Source organism: Mus pahari, chromosome 13 (genome assembly GCF_900095145.1).
Source record: "Mus pahari chromosome 13, PAHARI_EIJ_v1.1, whole genome shotgun sequence".
NCBI classification, from domain to species: domain Eukaryota; kingdom Metazoa; phylum Chordata; class Mammalia; order Rodentia; family Muridae; genus Mus; species Mus pahari.
This window is the reverse complement of record NC_034602.1, coordinates 38,250,960-38,270,355: the sequence shown is the minus strand read 5'-3', so window position 1 is coordinate 38,270,355 and position 19,396 is coordinate 38,250,960. Positions and strand designations below refer to the sequence as shown.

At 34.4% G+C, this 19,396-nt stretch overlaps 2 protein-coding genes across 4 annotated transcripts in view; one reads left to right on the top strand and one right to left on the bottom strand.

Moving 5' to 3' along the window:
• Lcorl (ligand dependent nuclear receptor corepressor like) overlaps nucleotides 1-5,101 on the top strand; it is a 144,971-nt gene extending 139,870 nt beyond the window's left edge. Inside the window, exon 7 of one of the 3 annotated variants that reach the window (XM_021211078.2) lies at nucleotides 310-5,101. In XM_021211078.2, the coding sequence (XP_021066737.1) occupies nucleotides 310-484 (175 nt within the window). In that variant the 3' untranslated portion in view covers nucleotides 485-5,101. The remainder of the gene's footprint in view (nucleotides 1-309) is intronic. The other 2 variants (XM_029545458.1, XM_029545454.1) reach the window with 2 other exon arrangements.
• Ncapg (non-SMC condensin I complex subunit G) overlaps nucleotides 2,212-19,396 on the bottom strand; it is a 28,335-nt gene continuing 11,150 nt past the window's right edge. Inside the window, exons 9-20 of the mRNA XM_021210309.2 lie at nucleotides 18,629-18,712; nucleotides 18,182-18,361; nucleotides 15,042-15,152; nucleotides 13,787-13,906; nucleotides 10,578-10,802; nucleotides 8,972-9,153; nucleotides 8,387-8,561; nucleotides 6,492-6,653; nucleotides 6,135-6,270; nucleotides 5,765-5,836; nucleotides 3,391-3,460; nucleotides 2,212-2,489 (exon numbers count right to left, since the gene is read on the bottom strand). Coding sequence (XP_021065968.1) covers nucleotides 2,375-2,489; nucleotides 3,391-3,460; nucleotides 5,765-5,836; nucleotides 6,135-6,270; nucleotides 6,492-6,653; nucleotides 8,387-8,561; nucleotides 8,972-9,153; nucleotides 10,578-10,802; nucleotides 13,787-13,906; nucleotides 15,042-15,152; nucleotides 18,182-18,361; nucleotides 18,629-18,712 — 1,632 coding nt within the window. The 3' untranslated portion in view covers nucleotides 2,212-2,374. The remainder of the gene's footprint in view (nucleotides 2,490-3,390; nucleotides 3,461-5,764; nucleotides 5,837-6,134; nucleotides 6,271-6,491; nucleotides 6,654-8,386; nucleotides 8,562-8,971; nucleotides 9,154-10,577; nucleotides 10,803-13,786; nucleotides 13,907-15,041; nucleotides 15,153-18,181; nucleotides 18,362-18,628; nucleotides 18,713-19,396) is intronic.

The window sequence follows — 19,396 nt, the reverse complement described above, 5'->3', positions numbered from 1 at the left end:
AAAAAAAAAAAAAAAAAAAAGTAGTTCTGATGCTAAAGGGTTGAACCTTGTCTTTCTTATATAAACTAGGGTAATGCAGTGATTGGTGGCTTTTGTACTGCAGTACCTGAGTGCATGTGCCATATTTACACATGCATGTGATGATATAGTTCATCACACTCAGTTCACTAAGACAGCTGTAGAACTAGTGGTGTCAGGATGATAAGCAGTTTGCTTAGTTGCTTTAGAGTTCAAAAATTATTCCAAAATGTTCTACAAAGGTGACAATTTGAAATTTAAACTTAAAATGCCTTACACTTTTTTTTACAGCATGCTACAAATGAAAACTGATGAGAAAGTGGATTTGTCTGATGGGAACACAGCAAGCTGCCCATTGAGCCCCATTAAGATGTGCCTTAATCATCCTATTGAATGGAATCTAACAGCAGCATCTCTAGCAAGCTGTACAGTTCATAACCAAAATCTCAAAAATGAAGAAAATTAGTCTGCAGCCCTTGCACTATCTTTATTTTCTATGTCAATATTCTTTCTCATGAAAACCAACTGATACTAAACTGTTTCAAGTCCAGTGATCTGTCTTTATATTAGGTCATTAGCATTAACCATTTTATTATAATTCTGTTTTTACATACATCACACAAGTCTATTGTGGGATTTTACAACAAAAACAGATTTTGATGTTCTCTTTTTATCGGTGAATTTTTTAATGCCCTCAGCTTAAATATGTAATTGCCCAGTTCTATTTCTGTGCAGTTTTCACATATAACAGATTCTGTAATTTAGAAAGCTAGTATTGTAAAGATGTGTGATAATGACCTAACCCATGAACAGTTGTGTAACAGGTGGATGCTAACTACCTCGAAGCAAACTGGGAAAGGCAAAGGTATTAGTTAGAAGTATATCTCTTCTAAAGTTATATATGTATAGAAAAAGATTGATTAGCTTATCAAATAGCATGTTTTCGTTCATTAAAAAAAAAAAAAAAAAGGGGGGGGGTTATCAGTTCCCTTCCCTTTCTGTAATTTAAACCTCTCATCTGTGGGACGTAAGAGCAATGGCACAATTGCATGTTTACTCTTCAGCAAATCTGTGCCTCGATGGTAAACAAGAACACTGGCTTAAGTTCACAATTTTGAATGGAAAACAAACATACAAAGCTAACTGTTTTTAAACCTATTGGTTTTATTGTATTTTAGCAGTTTGTTCCAAAGTTTACAGGGGTGTCCTGCAGAAGCAGGACAATATTCCTTAGTAATGCTAATGATGCTAAGTATACCTGCAGCCACAGCTATTGTCTAAAATCTGAGTAGTAAAACTGCTACTAATGGATCGGTGCTTAAAGTCAGAGAAAAGCAAACTTCAGTAGTTTCTACATGATCATAGCTTCTTTCCTTTTGGCTATTCTGCACATGTCTAAATTAGATAGTTCATTCCTAGTGGCTTTCCCTTACAACATGCCATTTTAGCCCTGCTTACTTGCTGTTCCCCACGAATTTAAGACAGGGATTTAACAAGAACTATATCAATAAGAAATGTGAAGCACAGGAAAAGACATAGAGCCAAAAGATGAAGAACTACAGTGTTTTTCATTGGTTTATATCATTACCATATCTGCCTTTTCCTTTTGCTTAATAAGCATTCTTGCTTTCTAACTCTGACTTCTTTTCTCAGTTCTATAAAGCACATGTTATGTATATAGAATAAATAACCTTTTGGTTCTAAAAGCCAGCAATATTACCTTTCACTCCATTTCAGAACAACTGTTAAAATAAATGGCCTCTGATAAATTTAATGAAGCAGAAGCACAATTAATAAAAATTTCACGTTATGACATTTTTATCCAAATAAAAGGTGTTTCCTTGGGTATGGCAGAAAGAAAAGGGACTACTTTTATACAATGCAAGTTTCAAAATATTTATGTTTCATAACAATGACAATTTCATAAGATAACTGAAATTAACAGTGAAGAAACTGTGCTCATAAGTCAGTACATAAAGATGACTTTTATTTCCCATTAGTATTATTTATTATTCAAGGTAGAATATATTTTGATGTGCCAAAAACCAATGTATCTTTCATGATTAATATGTATGTGGACACCTCCCTAATCTAGAATTCATTCATAAACTAGTGTTCCTATATAGAAAAGTTTAGGAAAGGAAATTACCCATTGAGGTAAAGTTATCAAATAAATACTGAGTATAGGAATGATGCAGTTTCTCAAAGCCATTGTTTAATGTAAATAAGGAGTCTGAAGTCATGTGGCATCATTCATGTTTCCTGAATCAGAGCAGGCATTTCTGACTTTACCATAGTAACTATTAAAGCAAAGATATAAGCACAATTTCAAAGGACTTCATCCTTATCAGCTCTCTTAACTTGGATCTTCATTAAGAAATTCTGCAAGGTTAAGTTTATTTTTCTGTAGCGCAGCTGTTTTGGCTCGTCTGGGTAATCTCATCTTCATTTCTGTTGGTGGTTCATGATCACTAAACAGATGTAAAAAACACATTCATTTAGATATAAGCTTTAAAAATCAAAATATTTACAAATAAAACTTTTTGGTTTCTCACATTCCAATATTGTGTAGTAGCCTGAGTCTAATAACTAAGCTTAAAACTAAAATTTCAAGCAATAACCAAAAAACTAGTGGCTGGATGGCTGTGCTGCTAAGTCAATCAGAAAATCTAACTAATCTGGTAATTTTTAATCTACTGGTAAAACCTGGTCATACATATAGGGAAAGAAGCAAAGCAAAGCTTTTGCAGTGAAGCTTGTAATTACATAGGGACCATACAATCGTCCTAAAGAAGGAGTTAGAATTCAAGTGAAAAAACAAACAATACTATGTTATCTTAATTTAGTATATTGCTAAAACATTGTAAAGTGCCCCCAAAAGCACTTTAACTAAGGCTTAATCTAAGAACACATGCAAGGTCCAATACCAATGACTAAACGAATGCAAAACAGCTACAAACTTCTCAAGCTCAACCTTGTCTTTGCAGCAACTAAAAAAGAAAACCTATTAACACAAACCACTAGTACTTTAAAGTTATGAGCAGAATTGTAACTCAAAGAATCTAAATGTTATCTAAATCAAGATAAGAGTTACATATATAAGGTCATGTAAACAGAATACATGGAAACTTTTGTTTCCATACAAAGAGAATATATCAAACTAAAACTGATGCCAACTAATAAAAATATACCACTCTTCGTAAGTCAAACATTCTAGATAATTTTAGGCTATTGACCAAGATCAAGATAATTATGGTTTTTACTATCTGGTAATATACAAAGTTTCTCTCACAAGAAAATTACAATATTCTACTTCTGAGCAAAATGAAACTGATTGGCATCTTCTATGTCTTATAGAAATACATGACATACCTTTCAGAGTCTGTCCCAGCAATCTGGCGTCTCCTGTTGGTCTTAGATGAAACTGGCGCTTTTCTACGTCCTTAAAGACAGCATAACTTATTGGCATAATGTTTAATGGTTTTGTGTTTCTAAATCTGTTTTCCAAGCCATCCAAATCTTTTACTTTCAGCACAAACAATCTTTTTCAATACATTTCCTTATTCCTATCCACTCTGATGCTCTCAATACATAGTGGAGGGGGAAATACTAAAATTTATGTAAATTTCTTTGAATGCGCACTACAAATATGTGTCAAAGAGGCAAACTTTAGGTCACATGTGATGACGAAAACATCTCAGGCTGAGTGTAATAGCTCATTTGGTAAAGTTCTGGCCCTGTTACGTATAAGTGCCAGAACCCAAGTAACAGTGAGGTGTGGTAGCGCGTGCTATAATCCCAGCACTAGGAAGGCAGAGACATGCAGGGCTCCGCCTAGGTCCCAAGGGGTAGCCATCTAGCCTAGCCTACTGGGAATGCTCCAGACCAGTGAGAAACTCTTGACTCAAATGCCAGTAGGCTATGACTAAGGAGTCTCCACATGACTTATACACACATAAATGAATGATCACACACTCATATAAAAGTTTTCTCTTAGAGCGGATGTAGAGTTAATATAGAAAAACTAACAAAAATATTACCAGGGCAAGCTCAATCAATGAACAGTTTCTAGATAGAACTGTAATATATATATATAATTTTTTTTTTTGAAGCACTACATTGCTTAGCTAGTCTGTTCTCAAATTGATGAGCTCAAGCTATCCTCACATAGCCTCTAGAACAGCCATTATTACATCTGACATTGTACCTGGCTTCAAAAGAAATTTAAACAGCAAGATACAGGCTGCTTGTAAAACACTTAAACTTATACATAGAAAATTCAAATGTGTTCAAAAATATAATTCAATTTTTTTAAAAAAATAAGACCCTTTATTCACCTGGGTTTACTTGTTATATTCTACAAGGTTGAAAAGTAAGGACTAGGGACTGTGCTCGGTGGGTACCATGCTTGCCTAGTGTGTACAAATCCTGTTTTGGTCAGCCATGTAAAATGGAGCATGGTAATCCAACACCTATAGTCCCAACATGTAACCAGAAGTTCAAGGTCAAAATAGTGACTTTGAAGCTATCCTAGGATATGAGAACCTATACTGAAAAAGAGACATAACAAATTTGGCCTGCAATGTTCTTCATTTATAAGAAATAAGATGTAGTATGTATACATTAAGTTTGAACTATTAAAAAATGGAGTTTTCATACTTTATTCTGTAATTAAAAGTAATCTGATCAAAATCAATTGTTCACTTGACAATTTATTTGAAAACTATATATTCTATCATTGTTATATATTTCCACCTCATATTTTATTTGTTTTCAATAATGTATTTATCCCCAAGAAAACATCCAAAAATATGGAAGTAATTTGGAACAATATCCAGTAATTGTTTAAATAACTGGTTTGTTATAAAACAATGTTATGGCCAGATTCTATTCTAGAAAAGATTAAATATACTTAGAACAGAGCCATAAAACTATTTTCCATAATTAAAGTCACGTTTGGCTCATGGGTGTGACTATTAGTGTTCTTGATGGTAGGTCTGCCTGGATGTACTTTCTTATTCTTCTGTAATAAGCATGCATTGCTTTTGTAATAAGGAATTAATAAAACAATTTTAAAAGCCTTGAATTTCAGATTTTTTCAAAATGGTCCCCTACTATTAAACATATATTTATTCCAACAAATATTCTACTGTTGGATACCCCTTGGGAAATTGACTGGAAGAAAAATGAAATTAGTTGGGGAAAAAAGAAGTAAAAACAAATGCAAAAACTTATGAGGGGAAAAATGTTCATTCACACACAAAAAAAACCTAATACTTCTAATATTAATACTGTAAAATAAAACTCTTATTTAACTTTTTTTTTCTTTCCTTTTTTGGTTCATACTGGGCTCTCCTCATAGTCCTAGCTATCCAAGAATTCACTCTGTAGACCAGGCTGGCCTAAAAACTCACAGAGATCCTCCTGCTTCTGCCTCCTAAGTGCTGGGATTAAAGGTGTATACTCCATGCCTGGCAACTTAACCTATTCTTAATTTATCCCCAAAGAGCCCTTTATTGTATAATTTTTTTGTATATATTTATTCAAAAGCACATGGAACAACAATGAACTTAAAATCTTCAGAAAAAGCAATAATCCCTATCATCTGAAGGAAGTAAAGCAGCTATGCATTCCCAAGACATTCAAAATGTCTATTCCTAAGAAAGTAAAGATAAGGAAGCTTGCAAAGCTAGTGTTTTCCCTGGAAAACAACTGCACTTCAAGGTGCAGTCAATGCACACATTACCTCTTTTAGTTTTTCCTTGTGTAGATTTTGATGTTTGAGTTCTTTTTCCATCCCTCTCAGGAGTCATATATTCTTCCATACATGGAATCATACAAAAATACAAAACAGACAATCCTATTGCAGCTACTGAATGGTTATAACGAATTACTATTCCAAAAGTGTGAGTCCTACAAAGTAAAAGCTCCTGGAAAGACGGTTAGTAAGAAATGGACTCAAATAGATTGAAAGGTGGAATAAACACATAATAGCTTTTTAAAAGAGGATTATTAAGAAAAAGGTTTTTGTTCGTTTCTGAAATTCAATCAAACTAAAAATCTCAGTAAAAATAAAAACTATAATTGTATAGATATTCAGGTCAGTATATATTTACCATTTTCATTCTGAAGAACCGTTGTAGTTGTGTTGACATCCTGTGTTACTACACCTTGGTCAGACTCTTTACTTCCTTTTCCTAACTGAATCTTCATCTTCTCCAAGGCTCTCAGACATGTCCTATCTGTTACTTGCTGGGGGAAAGGAATGTGGGAAATGGAAAGTAAGAAATCTTTCAAAGTCATATGCCAATATCAAGTTTGAAAACATTCTTAAATTACATGAAATTGATGAAGAAAACAGTTATTTCAAATGAACATGCATAATATATAATAATATATTACTTAATACACTCATCTAAATCCACCTTGATATATATAAACACAAACTACTCGAGTATTAAAAACTGCTTTACCTCCAGAATCTCATCCAATAGAAGCAGGAGATCTTTTGTAATACTGCTACTGAGTTCTACCAAACTCAAAGCTTTTGTATAAACCCGATTTTCTGGTGAGAACGGACTTGTTAAGATCTCATTGCAAATTTTTATAGCCAAGTTGTCATGTACTGTTAAGGCCTAAAAAATTAAAATGAAAAATCTCTATAAAATAAAAATGTTCTCATCACAATACATACAGTTCTATACATCAAACAATATTTCTAGCTAATTTGCAAAAGTCTCATTTGCATCATGTCTAAACCTAAATTTAGCTCTCCCGGACTCCAAAAAGAAGCCCCTTCCTTTATTACAAGGAGCAGGTCTACCCTTTTAGGATTGAAAGGTCATCCAGTTGTTGAAAATAATCCAGGCTGATGAAAAGTGGAACTTTTCCAAAATCACACCGCTCCCCCAAAGGTCAGTTCACACCAAGTGACTAGCCAACTGATACAAAGGTACCACAGCATAGCTTATTTTCAATTTTCAGCAAATCAAAGAACATCTCAATCCTGGAACCCCTTATACAAATCAACTAAAACTCTTATTTACATGCCAATCCAGTCCAGCCTATGCCCCAGCCGACTTTGCTTACTTTCCCAAGAAGTCTATGAAGTCTACTGTTATTCACTTAAGACTGTAGACTTTCCTCAGATTTTACCATCTCATTTGCCTCTCAAACTATCCCCAAATCTTCTCACCACTTCATCTCATATAACCATAAGTGACCATTAAATGAGGCTTCTTGGTAACTAAATCTCATGCTATTAACTCTTTAATACTAAGTCTTACATATACACTACAAATAGGGCCAACTCCAGCCATTGTATAATCATCTACATTTATTATGCATACATCTTTAGGTATACATCTTTCCTTTCTACTCAAACCACTTCTCAAATCCAACCAAGCCCAAGAGAATTTTTAAAACTCAAATGAGTTTTAAAACTAGTATCACAGCCAAGTCTGATGGCACACACCTATAGTCCATCTACTTGGGGTAGAGGTAGTACAACTGCAAATTCAAAGCCTACTTGAGCACCCTGTCTCAAATTAAGTTAAAAGAGGGCTGGGGATATAGCTCAGCAGTAAAACAGTTAGTTGTCTAGCACCTGTAAGACCGTACATAGGCTTAATACCCTGTAAGGCAAATGAAACTAATGATACATACATCATTCCTATAATGAATCTTATACTTTTCTGAAGTCCAAAAACACTTGATGGTTAATCACTGTTAATATATTTCCCTTAATATCCTTTGTAATATAATCTTCCTAATAACATATAATGTGATTCAAGCAGAACAGTCACTAAATAGCAAATAAATATACAGATAGAACAAAACTGTTAACTTGCAGTTGGCATCTGAAATCATTAACACATCAAATTTCTAAGTATTCAAACATTAAAGAATTTTAAAACTGAGTTTAATTATAATTTATAAATAAGTTTGTGGTTCTATTATATGCTTCATTAAAAAAAAAAAAACAAATCTTGAGATAAACACCTTTAAACTGTCCTCCCTCCTCAGTATTAACAGTATAACAAGCAAGCCAACATTTCCAGATGCAGTAACAGAGGTCAGTACTTCAGTGATTACTCACTAATTGGGGAGAATGGTAATGGAAATGATGTTTTAGTAACTTCTCAGATGCAAAACATTGACGTGATCACTTCTATTTTCATCATTTCTCCACATTTACCCAAAGACACCCTTCCCTGCCTCCCATAAGTGTTTTATATACCAGAAAAACAAAAGGCTCAAAATATAAATGTAGTTCATCATGATTTCAAAAAACCCAGGATAAGGCGTCTTTAATCAAACGATGATCTTCATGCAGTTATATTAGCCACCCACAGGCTACCATATATACCTGATAATCCTGAGAATTCCTTGCCTTAGGATTTAATCCACTTGGTCTTGTCAGATCAACAAGCAATTCAGCAACATTTGTGACATCTACTTCAGCTAAGGGAGAAGACGCTGGGGCATTGGCCAGTGTTTGCACAGTTGGAATAAAGGCTTCTTCAAAGCACTCCTGATTAGTCCTGTTGAAAAGCAATCAGGACATTTAGTACAAGGCCAAAGAGAGCTGCCCTGCTGAAGACTTCAGATCCCACTAACCTCTTTGCCACTCCAACTTAAAACTGCTGAATGAAATTATTTGAAACAAAAACAAAACAAACAAACAAACAAAATCCAATGTTCCTGCAAGTTGGCAAACATTTGAGAGAAAAGTTTTAATTCTAAAATATTCACAAACTGTCTCTATTGAAGAGATATAGTTCCTTTTATACCTTGCATATGCAGGAAAGATAAATCTGGGTATATAAAATGTATGTTACATTCTTATGACTCATCTACAGAAAAGTGTATCTAGAACAAAATGGCATAGATATAATTCGGGTGGGGGAAGCTAAATCTGACTTTAAATAAGATTTTATCAGTGACTACCTACCTGCTTGCGTAAGCAAACATGGGGAAAAACACTCCTAGGCAATGTCGAAGTCGAACATCCTCTTCAGTCACAGGATTATACCATAACAAAATAAGACGAGAAAGAATCCTGCTGCTGACCAAAAGCCCAGAAAACATCAGCTTGGCTAGTCCTTCTGCAGCTCCTGTCCTGAGTTCAGATACCTAGCAAAAATGACATTCATTAGAAAGTTTTTATCTCTAGTTTCCTTTATGTGTGATATTTTAAAATAACTATCCTAAAATCATTAATTTCATTATGCATATGATAAAAGTAGGAATTCTACAGGCTTTACGCTAGACTTGACTACACAGTAAGTTCTAAATTAACCTGGGCTACAGAATGTCACTGTCTCAAAGATCAGAACTAGATACTCATAGATTACAATGAACAGTGCTGAGGGAAGTTCTGCAGTAATAAATATCTCCATTTTAAAATTTTAAAAAAATTTATTTAAAAAAAATCTCAAATTGATAACCTAAATTATACTATAATGACAAGAAGAGAGCAATTAATCTGACTGTAAGGAAAACAAAATTTAGAATTGAAGTAACCAAAGAAAATATGGTAAAAGAAAAGCAGATATCACAAGAAAACTAGGATGACTATTACTTATGAAATTAATTGAAAATTTTTCCATCAAATTAGTAGCAAACCAAGTTCATCAACAGAGTGAAAGGACTCTGCATCATGAGCACACAGAACTTAACCCAGAAATCCACTGATGGTGCATATGAAAATCAAGTAATGTTCGATACCATACACCATATCAAAGAGAAGAAAATCCCTCATGATTATATTGACTGAAGCATAAAGAACAGTTGACAAAATTAAACATCTTTTTATTAAGATATAAACACAAAACAGCCAGGGATATAAGAATAGAAAGTAATTCTCTCAAAATGATAAACAGTGTTTATGAAAAGCCCTGTTACTAACACATTTATTAACAAGATTCCACTAAACTCACAAATAAGACAAGGACATCTGCTTCAGACACTTAACAGCTGGTGTTCAACACTGTACTAGATGAAGCAGAACAATTAAATAAGAAATAAAAGACATGGAATTAATACTGTAGCTATTCAGAAATGACATGGTTCTGTACAGAAAAAAAAAATTCCCAGAATTCCCTTTCCAAATTTACTTAATAAGCCAATTCAAAAAAGTTATAAAGTTAAACACACACACACACACACACACACACACACACACACACACACACACACAAATCTCAGATGAGATTCTATACTACAGCAGTGAACAATCCAAAAAGAAAATGAAGAAAAAACAAAATAAATTATAAAAATATTTTTAAAAATGAAAAACTATGTTCATTTGCAATACAACCTGTTCTAATTTCGTTTCTGTTACTGTAGTAAATGCCCTGTGACAAAAGCACATTCAGTTCTCTGAACGCTAATTTGATAATGAAAATATAGTTGATGTGAAATTTACATTTTAAATTAAGATTTTTTTTTAAAACCAAATAAAATTGTATTAAAAGTAAACGAGTACAAAATTAAAGCAAAGAATATAAACACATGCCACAACTGCTTCCCAACTGTAGAGCTGGATGACTTCTTACCTCGCTGTCTAAGAAGTCAGAGAGGAATTTCAGAACACTCTTAGCTGGGGCAGTCTCTTCAGCATCATTTTCTTCTTGCTCATCATGACAGTTTATTTCTTTATCTTCACATTGAACGCCCTTAACTTTCTGGGTTTTAAATGGCTCAATCCCAAACATCATCAATTGGTCAATGATTGCCTTTAAAGCACTTATTTTTATTGTGACATCATCGATTTGCAAAACCTACAATTAGACATGAAACCCCCCCCCAATAATTTCAGTAAAACAACTTAATTCTATAACCTAAATAAAATTAGTATCTTTCCTTAATTAAATCTCAATGAGTGTTAAGTGTGAACCTTTCTAAGAATTATAACTAAAGTTTTCATTTTAAAAAAGAAGTAGCCAGGCGGTGGTGGCGCACACCTTTAATCCCAGCACTTGGGAGGCAGAGGCAGGCGGATTTCTGAGTTCGAGGCCAGCCTGGTGTAAAGAGTGAGTTCCAGGACAGCCAGGGCTACACAGAGAAACCCTGTCTCAAAAAAACCAAAAAAAAAAAAAAAAAAAAACAAAACATTTATCTCATAACATCTGGAGCTTTAGCCCTTAATTTTTGCAGTGGAAAAGTTTTAGAGTCAGTGTCCAGATGGACTGTGTTATTTGGGTCTTTCATAACAAAACAGAAAAAAGAAAAAAAAGAACTCCAACTATGATAAAGTTTTATCATTTTTCTAAGATCCAGAAAAACTGCATTGTTTTATATATAAATTGTTTTGCCTACCTATCAAAAAAAATTAATACAATATATTCTAATCCATTTAAACCTTTGTTACAGTGTCAGTACTATTAATTTTCTTTGAAGAAAAATTTTTCTCATTACTTAGTAAATTCAGATTTCATTAATAGTGAATTCAGGTACCAAGTAGAGTCTTTTATAAAGCAGTTTAGGGAGCTAGAGAAATGACAAAGTCCATAAAGGGCCTATCAAACATAGGCATGAGGACCTCATTTCAGACAACCAGCAACCACACAGGAAGCTAGGTGCATAGCAGTGTACAATGATACCAAAGAACTGGGGGCACAGAGACACGTGGAGCCCTGGAATTCATTAGCCGACTAACCTAACCAAATCCAGGAGGCCCTGGTTCAGTGAGAGGTCCTTGTCAGAGTTAGAAGAGAGACTGAGAAAGATCTCCAACATAGATCTCTGTATATGCACACAAATGGTTTAAATCTATCCTGAGTTAAAAACTACACAACAAATTCCAAAACAATGGGGGCAGAGATTCTACTATGCAAGATTAACTGTATTATACAATGTAACTTGGCCTTTAAAATAAACAAAAATCACTTCTATATTAGTCAAATTATTATAATTAGAAAAATGATTTATTCTAAAAACTTTGAAGAACATGTCAAGAACATATCCACTCCATGCTTTGAGAATGAGCCCTGTAAATCTGCTAAAACCAAATTCTCTTTACATGTTGTTATGATGGCTCTAGAAACTCCAAATATGTTACTAGCTCAGCATCAACTGTTTCCTTCATACTCTCATTAACCTTTACATGGAGCAATAGCTACCAATATTCAATCCTAATGAGATTTTAAAACTAATTAATTCCCCTCTTCGGCCTTTCTAACAGACCTTTATACATTATATCAATTTTTATTACTAACAGTTTGATTTTTTTTTATTCCAAAATAGACTAACCTAAAAATAAACTTCCAATAGAGCCTTGAGAGAGCTGTGCATGATGGCACATACCCTTAATACCAGCACTGTGGGGACAGAGGCATGCAATAAGGTATTCAGAGGGTCTGAATTTGAGGCCAGCCTCATTTATAAAGCAAGGTCCAGGATAGCCAAGACTACATAGAGAAACCTTATCTCAAAATATCAAAAATAAATAATTAACTTTTAAAAACCTTTATAAAGATTACAAGATTGAATCTATTTAGTAGTTATCTTTTTTTGATCATGGACCCTGTTGCATAACTTTTTTTAAAAAGCTACACAATAAATTAAAAATATTTAAAAATTAAAAAAAAAATCACACCTCAAAATAACATACAAAATATAGGCAAACTTCAGGTTTTCTGCCCTTGAATCTGCAATCATTTAAATACTTATAACTTTAAAAAAAAAAAAAAAAAGGCCAGGTCCAACAATTGATTTAACCTAGGTAAGTTATTAGACTTTCATATCCCAAGCTAACAGTAGTTATATGTAGGTATATAAGTTGGGCAGGGCTATGCCCAAGGAAGAAAAAGGAAGGGTTGGGAGAACAATAGGACACATGACATCAAAGCAGAACAGAGGCTATGAGAGGTAAAATGGTATGCAGTGGGTGGGTTGGGACAAAAGAGTAAAAGCAACCCAACAGTTTCTTCCCTGAATCATTCATAATGGAAATCTGCATTTTTACAGTGAAAGTTCTTGGAGCACACAGACATCCCGCAGTCCTTCTGTTAGACGCACTTGGCTTACTTTCCTAGCCTTATGTCTTCTTGTTCCTCAAACAGTAAATTCCTACCCCCTAAGACCTCTCTCCTCTATTCTCTTTCCTAAGAAAACAAAATGTCTGAGCTGGAGAGACGACTCAGCAGTTAAGAGTAGTTATGCTCTTGCAAAGGACAGGAGTTCAGTTCACATGAGCATCTGTGTCAGGCATATGTGTCTGTGACCTATAACCCCCTCATTGGGATTCCATGAGTACCTACACACACAGCACACCTAAGAAAATAAAATCTTTGAAAGAAAGAAAAAGAGAAAAGACAGTATTCTTTCAAGTATTTATAAGGGTTACTCTTTTTACCTTTCCTCCATGAGTCTGAATTAGAAAAATGTAATTCAAAGTAAGACTCAAGCCAGCATCACTGGCACAGCCACTCTGCCTCATCTCACTCCCATGGTTGCTGCTGCATCCAGTTTGTTTCCCCTTCAGGAAAACAAACTCCAACAGCACAAATTCAGGTTAGTTCTCCTCGTCCTTGACCTACTACATTTCACCTAAGCCAAGAACAGTGATAGCACATAGTATGTACTCATATAAACTACATGACTCTATGAAGACATTTTTATAAACTATCAAGATAAAAATTGAAACCCTAAAGATTATCTACAATCATCAATTAAGCATCTGAACACACCTAGAATTTTAACATATCCCCAGAGATGCAGATCATTTCAAGAAATAGACACACAGTCATAAAATAAATCCTACCTGTAAGAACAACATAAAGTGTTTACTTGCAAAATCCTGATTCTGTAGTCCACAGCATCCCAAACACAACACAGCCAGGTTTCTTACTATAGGATGGACACTTACTATTCCGGGAAGAATCTACAACAAAGTAAAAATTAAAATCATTTTAACCACGGCAAGAAATTTACAGTGCCATATTAAAATCATGGTCAAATGATGATTTCCAAATGATTTTGAAAGGGTATTTCATTTCTACACTATTAACAAAGTTTCACTAGTTTAAACAAAAATTAAAGGGGTAACTATAAAGTTGATAAAATAGAACATAGCCCAAACAATTTCCCTTTCTATCAATATGTAACACTCCAAAGGCTTCTCAATGCTAAGAGACAAAATCCCTTAGCAGACCCATTGCAGACCATGCTTCACTTTGTTTGTAGCATTGCTCAGCTGTTCTGATTTTGATGCCTACTTTATCTTATATACTCAAAATATTGCTACAGACTGTAAATAATAAAAATTAGTAGTGGGATAAATTTATATCCTCCCATCTTTAAAACTACATTTAGAGATGGGAGAATATAAATTCTAAAACTGTATGTATCAATGTAAGTTTTTAACACTTACACATTGTTTTAGTAACTAAGTCTTCTTCCCTCTTTTTCACATAGTATCTGATAAATATCATAGCAGGACCGTTTTCCATGAATAGGTCAAACGTGCAATTATTAAGCTCACTCATGACCATATAAATCTTCATAACAAATATCAATAGCAGAAGTAACTAATTTTTATATTTTAATTACATCACTTTTTCCACTTCAGCCCCTTTCAGGTCTCCTCTCCTCCACAGCATGACCCTCTTACCCCTACTAAAGGCCTCTTTTTTGTTATATTACACACATATAAGTGGATAATATATATAGTATCTATTTTTTAACAATATTTCCCTCACTTAAGCAGAAGATCCAGAATGGCTATCTGTAGTTTTGTATTTTATGTACACTTTATTTCAAGCATTTCTTAGATAATATGCATTCAATAAACATATGCTATGAATAGCTTATGTTTTATTTAAAAGTGACTTTTTAAAAATGTATTATTTCAATTATTCTTCATACTATGAAGTAGTCACTATGGATATATAGTTCACTGTATTTATCTGATGTTTAAAATAGTAGTCTTTTAATTATTAATTTTTAAATTACTAATTAATAATGATTATTATATAATAAGGTAGAGGAGTATAGGGTCTAAAAGGCCAGCAGTGTACCAAAGATTCAACGATCCCATTCATAGTTGCACCGATTCCAGTTGAAGTGGACATCTGTTTCAACAGTTCGTAACACAAAATAAGACACTTCTGTAATGTTTCCGCATCGTTCTAAAATAAAGGACAAAATATCCATCATTAGTAAGAATATCCCTTAAACAATTGCTCTCTTGAGACTTTTTCTGTGGCAGATTGTTACTCTTTGTTCCTTTGGGAACCTTATCCCAACCATGCAACTCTATTTTTCATTTTCAACTGAGCTAGCCCAGTTTGTGTGACAGTTTCCTCCTAGATTGAAATATTCCATTCTAAAAGGAAGCTTTAATCAGGATTGTTAAACAACTCAAAATAGATTCAATAAGTATCTGAAATTGACCAGCTTCACTAGGCCCCTCCCATGCCAGAGTAAGTAGCAAGAGCTGAAAAGATTTTAGTCTGCAGGTAGCATGTTGGAGAGTTTGTTCCAGGTGCCTCGGTTGGTCTAACCCTCTAACAGGCAGCTCAACTGGTTTCTGCTTCTTACAGGCAGCTGTTGTTAGTCTTCTCTGCAGGTTCCTTGTCTGAAAATCTCAGGAACTGGACCACCAACCAAAGAGTACACATGGAGGGACCCATAGCTCCACCCGCATATGTGGCAGAGGATGGCCTTTTTGGACATCAGTGGGAGGAGAGGCCTTTAGACCTGAGGGTGTTCAACGCTCCAGTGTAGGGGAATGCCAGGGAAGATGGAAGTGGGTGGGTAGAGAAGCACCCTCATAGAAGCAGGGGGAGGAGCAATGGCATAGGGGGTTTCAGAAGGGGAGACCTGGAAAACATCTGAAATGTACATAAAGAAAATATCCAATAAAAAAAAAAAAAAAAAAAAGGTGTGGCCCTTTTGGAGTAGGTATATCACTGTGGCATGGGTTATAAGACCCTCATCATAACTGCCCGGAAGTCAGTATTCTACTAGCAGCCTTCAGATAAAGATGTAAAACTTTCAGCTCTGCCTGTACCATGCCTGCCTGGATGCTGCCATGCTCCTGCCTTGATGATAATGGACTGAAGCTCTAAACCTGTAAGCCAGCCCCAATTAAATGTTGTCCTTTATAAGACTTGCTTTGTCATGGTGTCTGTTCACAGCAGTAAAACCCTAGCTATGACACCTTCCAACTGTTTTCTCACAACAATGAAAAGTCTAACACACTAATTTTATTCACATCTCTAGTTAATTTATTTCTTCCTGTAGGAAAACTAGTAGCATTCTACATGAGGTTATGAATTACATACCTCTCAAACACATTTCTATAGTTTCCTGATCACATCATCTATCATATTAGAATTATATTACAATAGAGTTGTAGCTCTCAAATAAGACAAAAGACACTAAATGTTCAAATAACTCAAAAGAGATTATTAATCAGATTAATCAAGCAGAGCAGCTTTACAAATGCTTTCTCTTTTGGGGGACAGATGGGTTTAGGACAGAGCTGGGAATCAAACCTAGGGCCTCACATATGCTAGGTAAGCCGTCTCAAACTGAACTTCCTCTCCTTTTCTTGGATTTTTAAAGGAGGGCCTCACCTATGTGGCCCAAGCTGGCCTTGACCCAGATCCTCTCCCACTGACTCAGTACTATTACAGGTAAACACTACCACACTTGGTCAAACATTTTAATTAGAAAATCTTTAATTTTATTCTTAGGTTTTTGTTTAAATTTGTTTCTCAAATTTAAAGCCTAGGCCAAGCCACAGAGTGTAAATATATAATATAAATAAACTATAAAAGTAAATGAGTCATACTCACTGGGAAAGTGAGCTGTTATTTTAGGATATATTTATGACTAGAAAGATACACAATCATTCTAAAATTTTCCTATGCAGCACTCTCTTAAGCATTCCCAAAATCAAAGGGCAATTATAAGTATGTTCAATGGGCTGGAGAGATGGCCCAGTGGTTAAGAACACTGACTGCTCTTCCAGAGATCCTGAGTTCAATTCCCAGTCACAACATGGAGCTCAGAACCATCTGTAATGGGATCTGATGCCCTCTTCTAGTATGTCTGAAGACAGCTAAAGTGTTTTTATTATAAATAAAATAAACAAATCTTTAAAAAAAAAAAAAAAAGTAAGCACGTTCAAAACAAAGACAAGACCTTTAAAAATATAAGTCACTAATTGATATCATAAAATTGATTCATGTGCAAAGTCATCATACTTTTAATGAGATTAAATTTTTATCAAACAACTAAGTTAAACAAAGAAAAAACTTCAAATCCTACTCAAGTATTTCATTAAAAATAAATAACAAAGCTGTGACTGGAAAGGTGGCTCAGTGGTTCTGATTACTTGCTGTTCTTGCAGAGAACCAGGCCCCATACCCAGCCTCCACACAGCAGTTTACAATCATCTGAACTCCAGTCCCTGGGGAGATGATGCCCTCTTCTGACCTCTGAGGGCACCAGGCACACACATGGTACACATGCACACATGCAAACACTCAGACACATTAAAAATTTGTTTAAATATACAAAATATTTTAAAACAATAACACAAATGCTTTAACATGCATTTACCAAGGAAAATAGCAAAACTCAACCAAAGTATTTCTTTGTCAAGGACATCTTTTCTTAATAACAGAAAGTCTACAGACCTTCCTAAAGGGAAAGACAGATGCAATTCCTTTTTAGACCATTCAAGAAAAATTAATAAAACTTCCAAGTAAACCACTAGGAAACTATAGTTTCTCCAAAAAGGAAGAAACTATTCAAATCCCAGGGATTAGTATGACAAGAAAACAAGTCCCAGCTATAAAAATTAAAGGTATTTTTCAAAGTCCAAAAATGTCTGGCCTGGGCATACCCCATTAACCCAGCAGAAGGAAGGTGGAGGCAAGTGGGTAGCTGTTAGTCTGAGGCCAGCTTGGTCTACACAGCAAGTTCCAGACCAGCAAGGGTTAAGCAGTGAGACTGTCTCAAATACCACAAATCTAAAAATATAAAACAGAAGTTTTAAAAATAAAGTTTATTGTTTTAATTTTTATTCATGGTATTGTCACAACTCTCTCCAAAGTAAATAAATTCTGGCAGTTTAATGAATTAACAAAAATAAGGTTTGTTGAGATAAGAGTAGTTAAAATTTAGTATGAAAAATGACATATACCTTTTCTGTGTGGACTTCTTTAATTTCAAGTTGCTCTGTCTCTTTTAACAGGTTTATTTTGGCATCTTCCAATATTTTTATTTCTTCTTTTAATTTTGATGCCTGATCAAAATCTTGAATAGCAATGCAATTTTCCAAAGCTTCTTTAGCCTCAATAAGTTTAACTTTTATTTCAGCCATCTAAAATAAGAAAGAAATTGATCATCCTCACAAAATAAAAATATAAAAATCTGCCACAATATCTCAAAGACTTGGAATTTAAGCAATCAAACATTAAGATTTCATTTTCCTGAAACAGATCAGAAAATCTGTTATAATCTGGTAATAATTTGCATGTCTTTATAATGTAATACATATTGACTTGGCTTTATGAGAACACAACAAAACAATATGGAAAGAGGAAACAATGACATTACTAAAGCACTTCTTTATTTAGAAGAGACATACCTTGAGTTCGTTCTTTCTTGTATCAGATGGATCAACATCAACAGTAACAATGGGTGCACGAATCTCTGAGATAATTTCTGTGACCTGATAAAGTTACATTTCAAAGTAAAAGCTGTAATCCATGCTTTATAGTAGCAAATGCGAACTGCTCCATCCAATTCTAAACACTACATATGGATACACATATAACAATACAGGTTAATCTACATTGCTAACCTGACTGGATTTGGAACTGCTCAGAAAACACACATTTGGACCCGAAAGTGAGATTGTTTCAGAGGTTTAACTGAGGGAAGACTAAACGTGGGTATGACCAGCCCACACGTTGAGTAAAAAGGCAAAAAGAAAAAACAGTCTGAGCACTAGACTTATCTCTCTACTTCCTGTGAACAAAATGTGACTGGCCAATTGCCTCATGTTCCTGTCTACCACAACTAGAACTTTTCTCAGTATCATACCTTTGCCACTATGACTGTACCCTCATACCAAAACAAACTGTCCCTCCCTTTCTTTTCTTTCCCCACTTCCTCCCTAAGTTGCTTCTTGTTAGTTGTATCAGTTACTTTTCTCATTGCTGGGGCAAAATCAACTTAAGGAATAATTCATTTTGGCTCACAATTTGGAATTAGCAGTCCACCATAGAGAAGATGGGCCAGCCATAGCAGCATGAAGTACCTAGTCCTCATTCTAGTGCATTACAATCAAAAAAAGAAAAAAGAAAAAGAAAAAAAGAAAGAAAGAAAGAGAGAGAGAGAGAGAGAGAGGGAG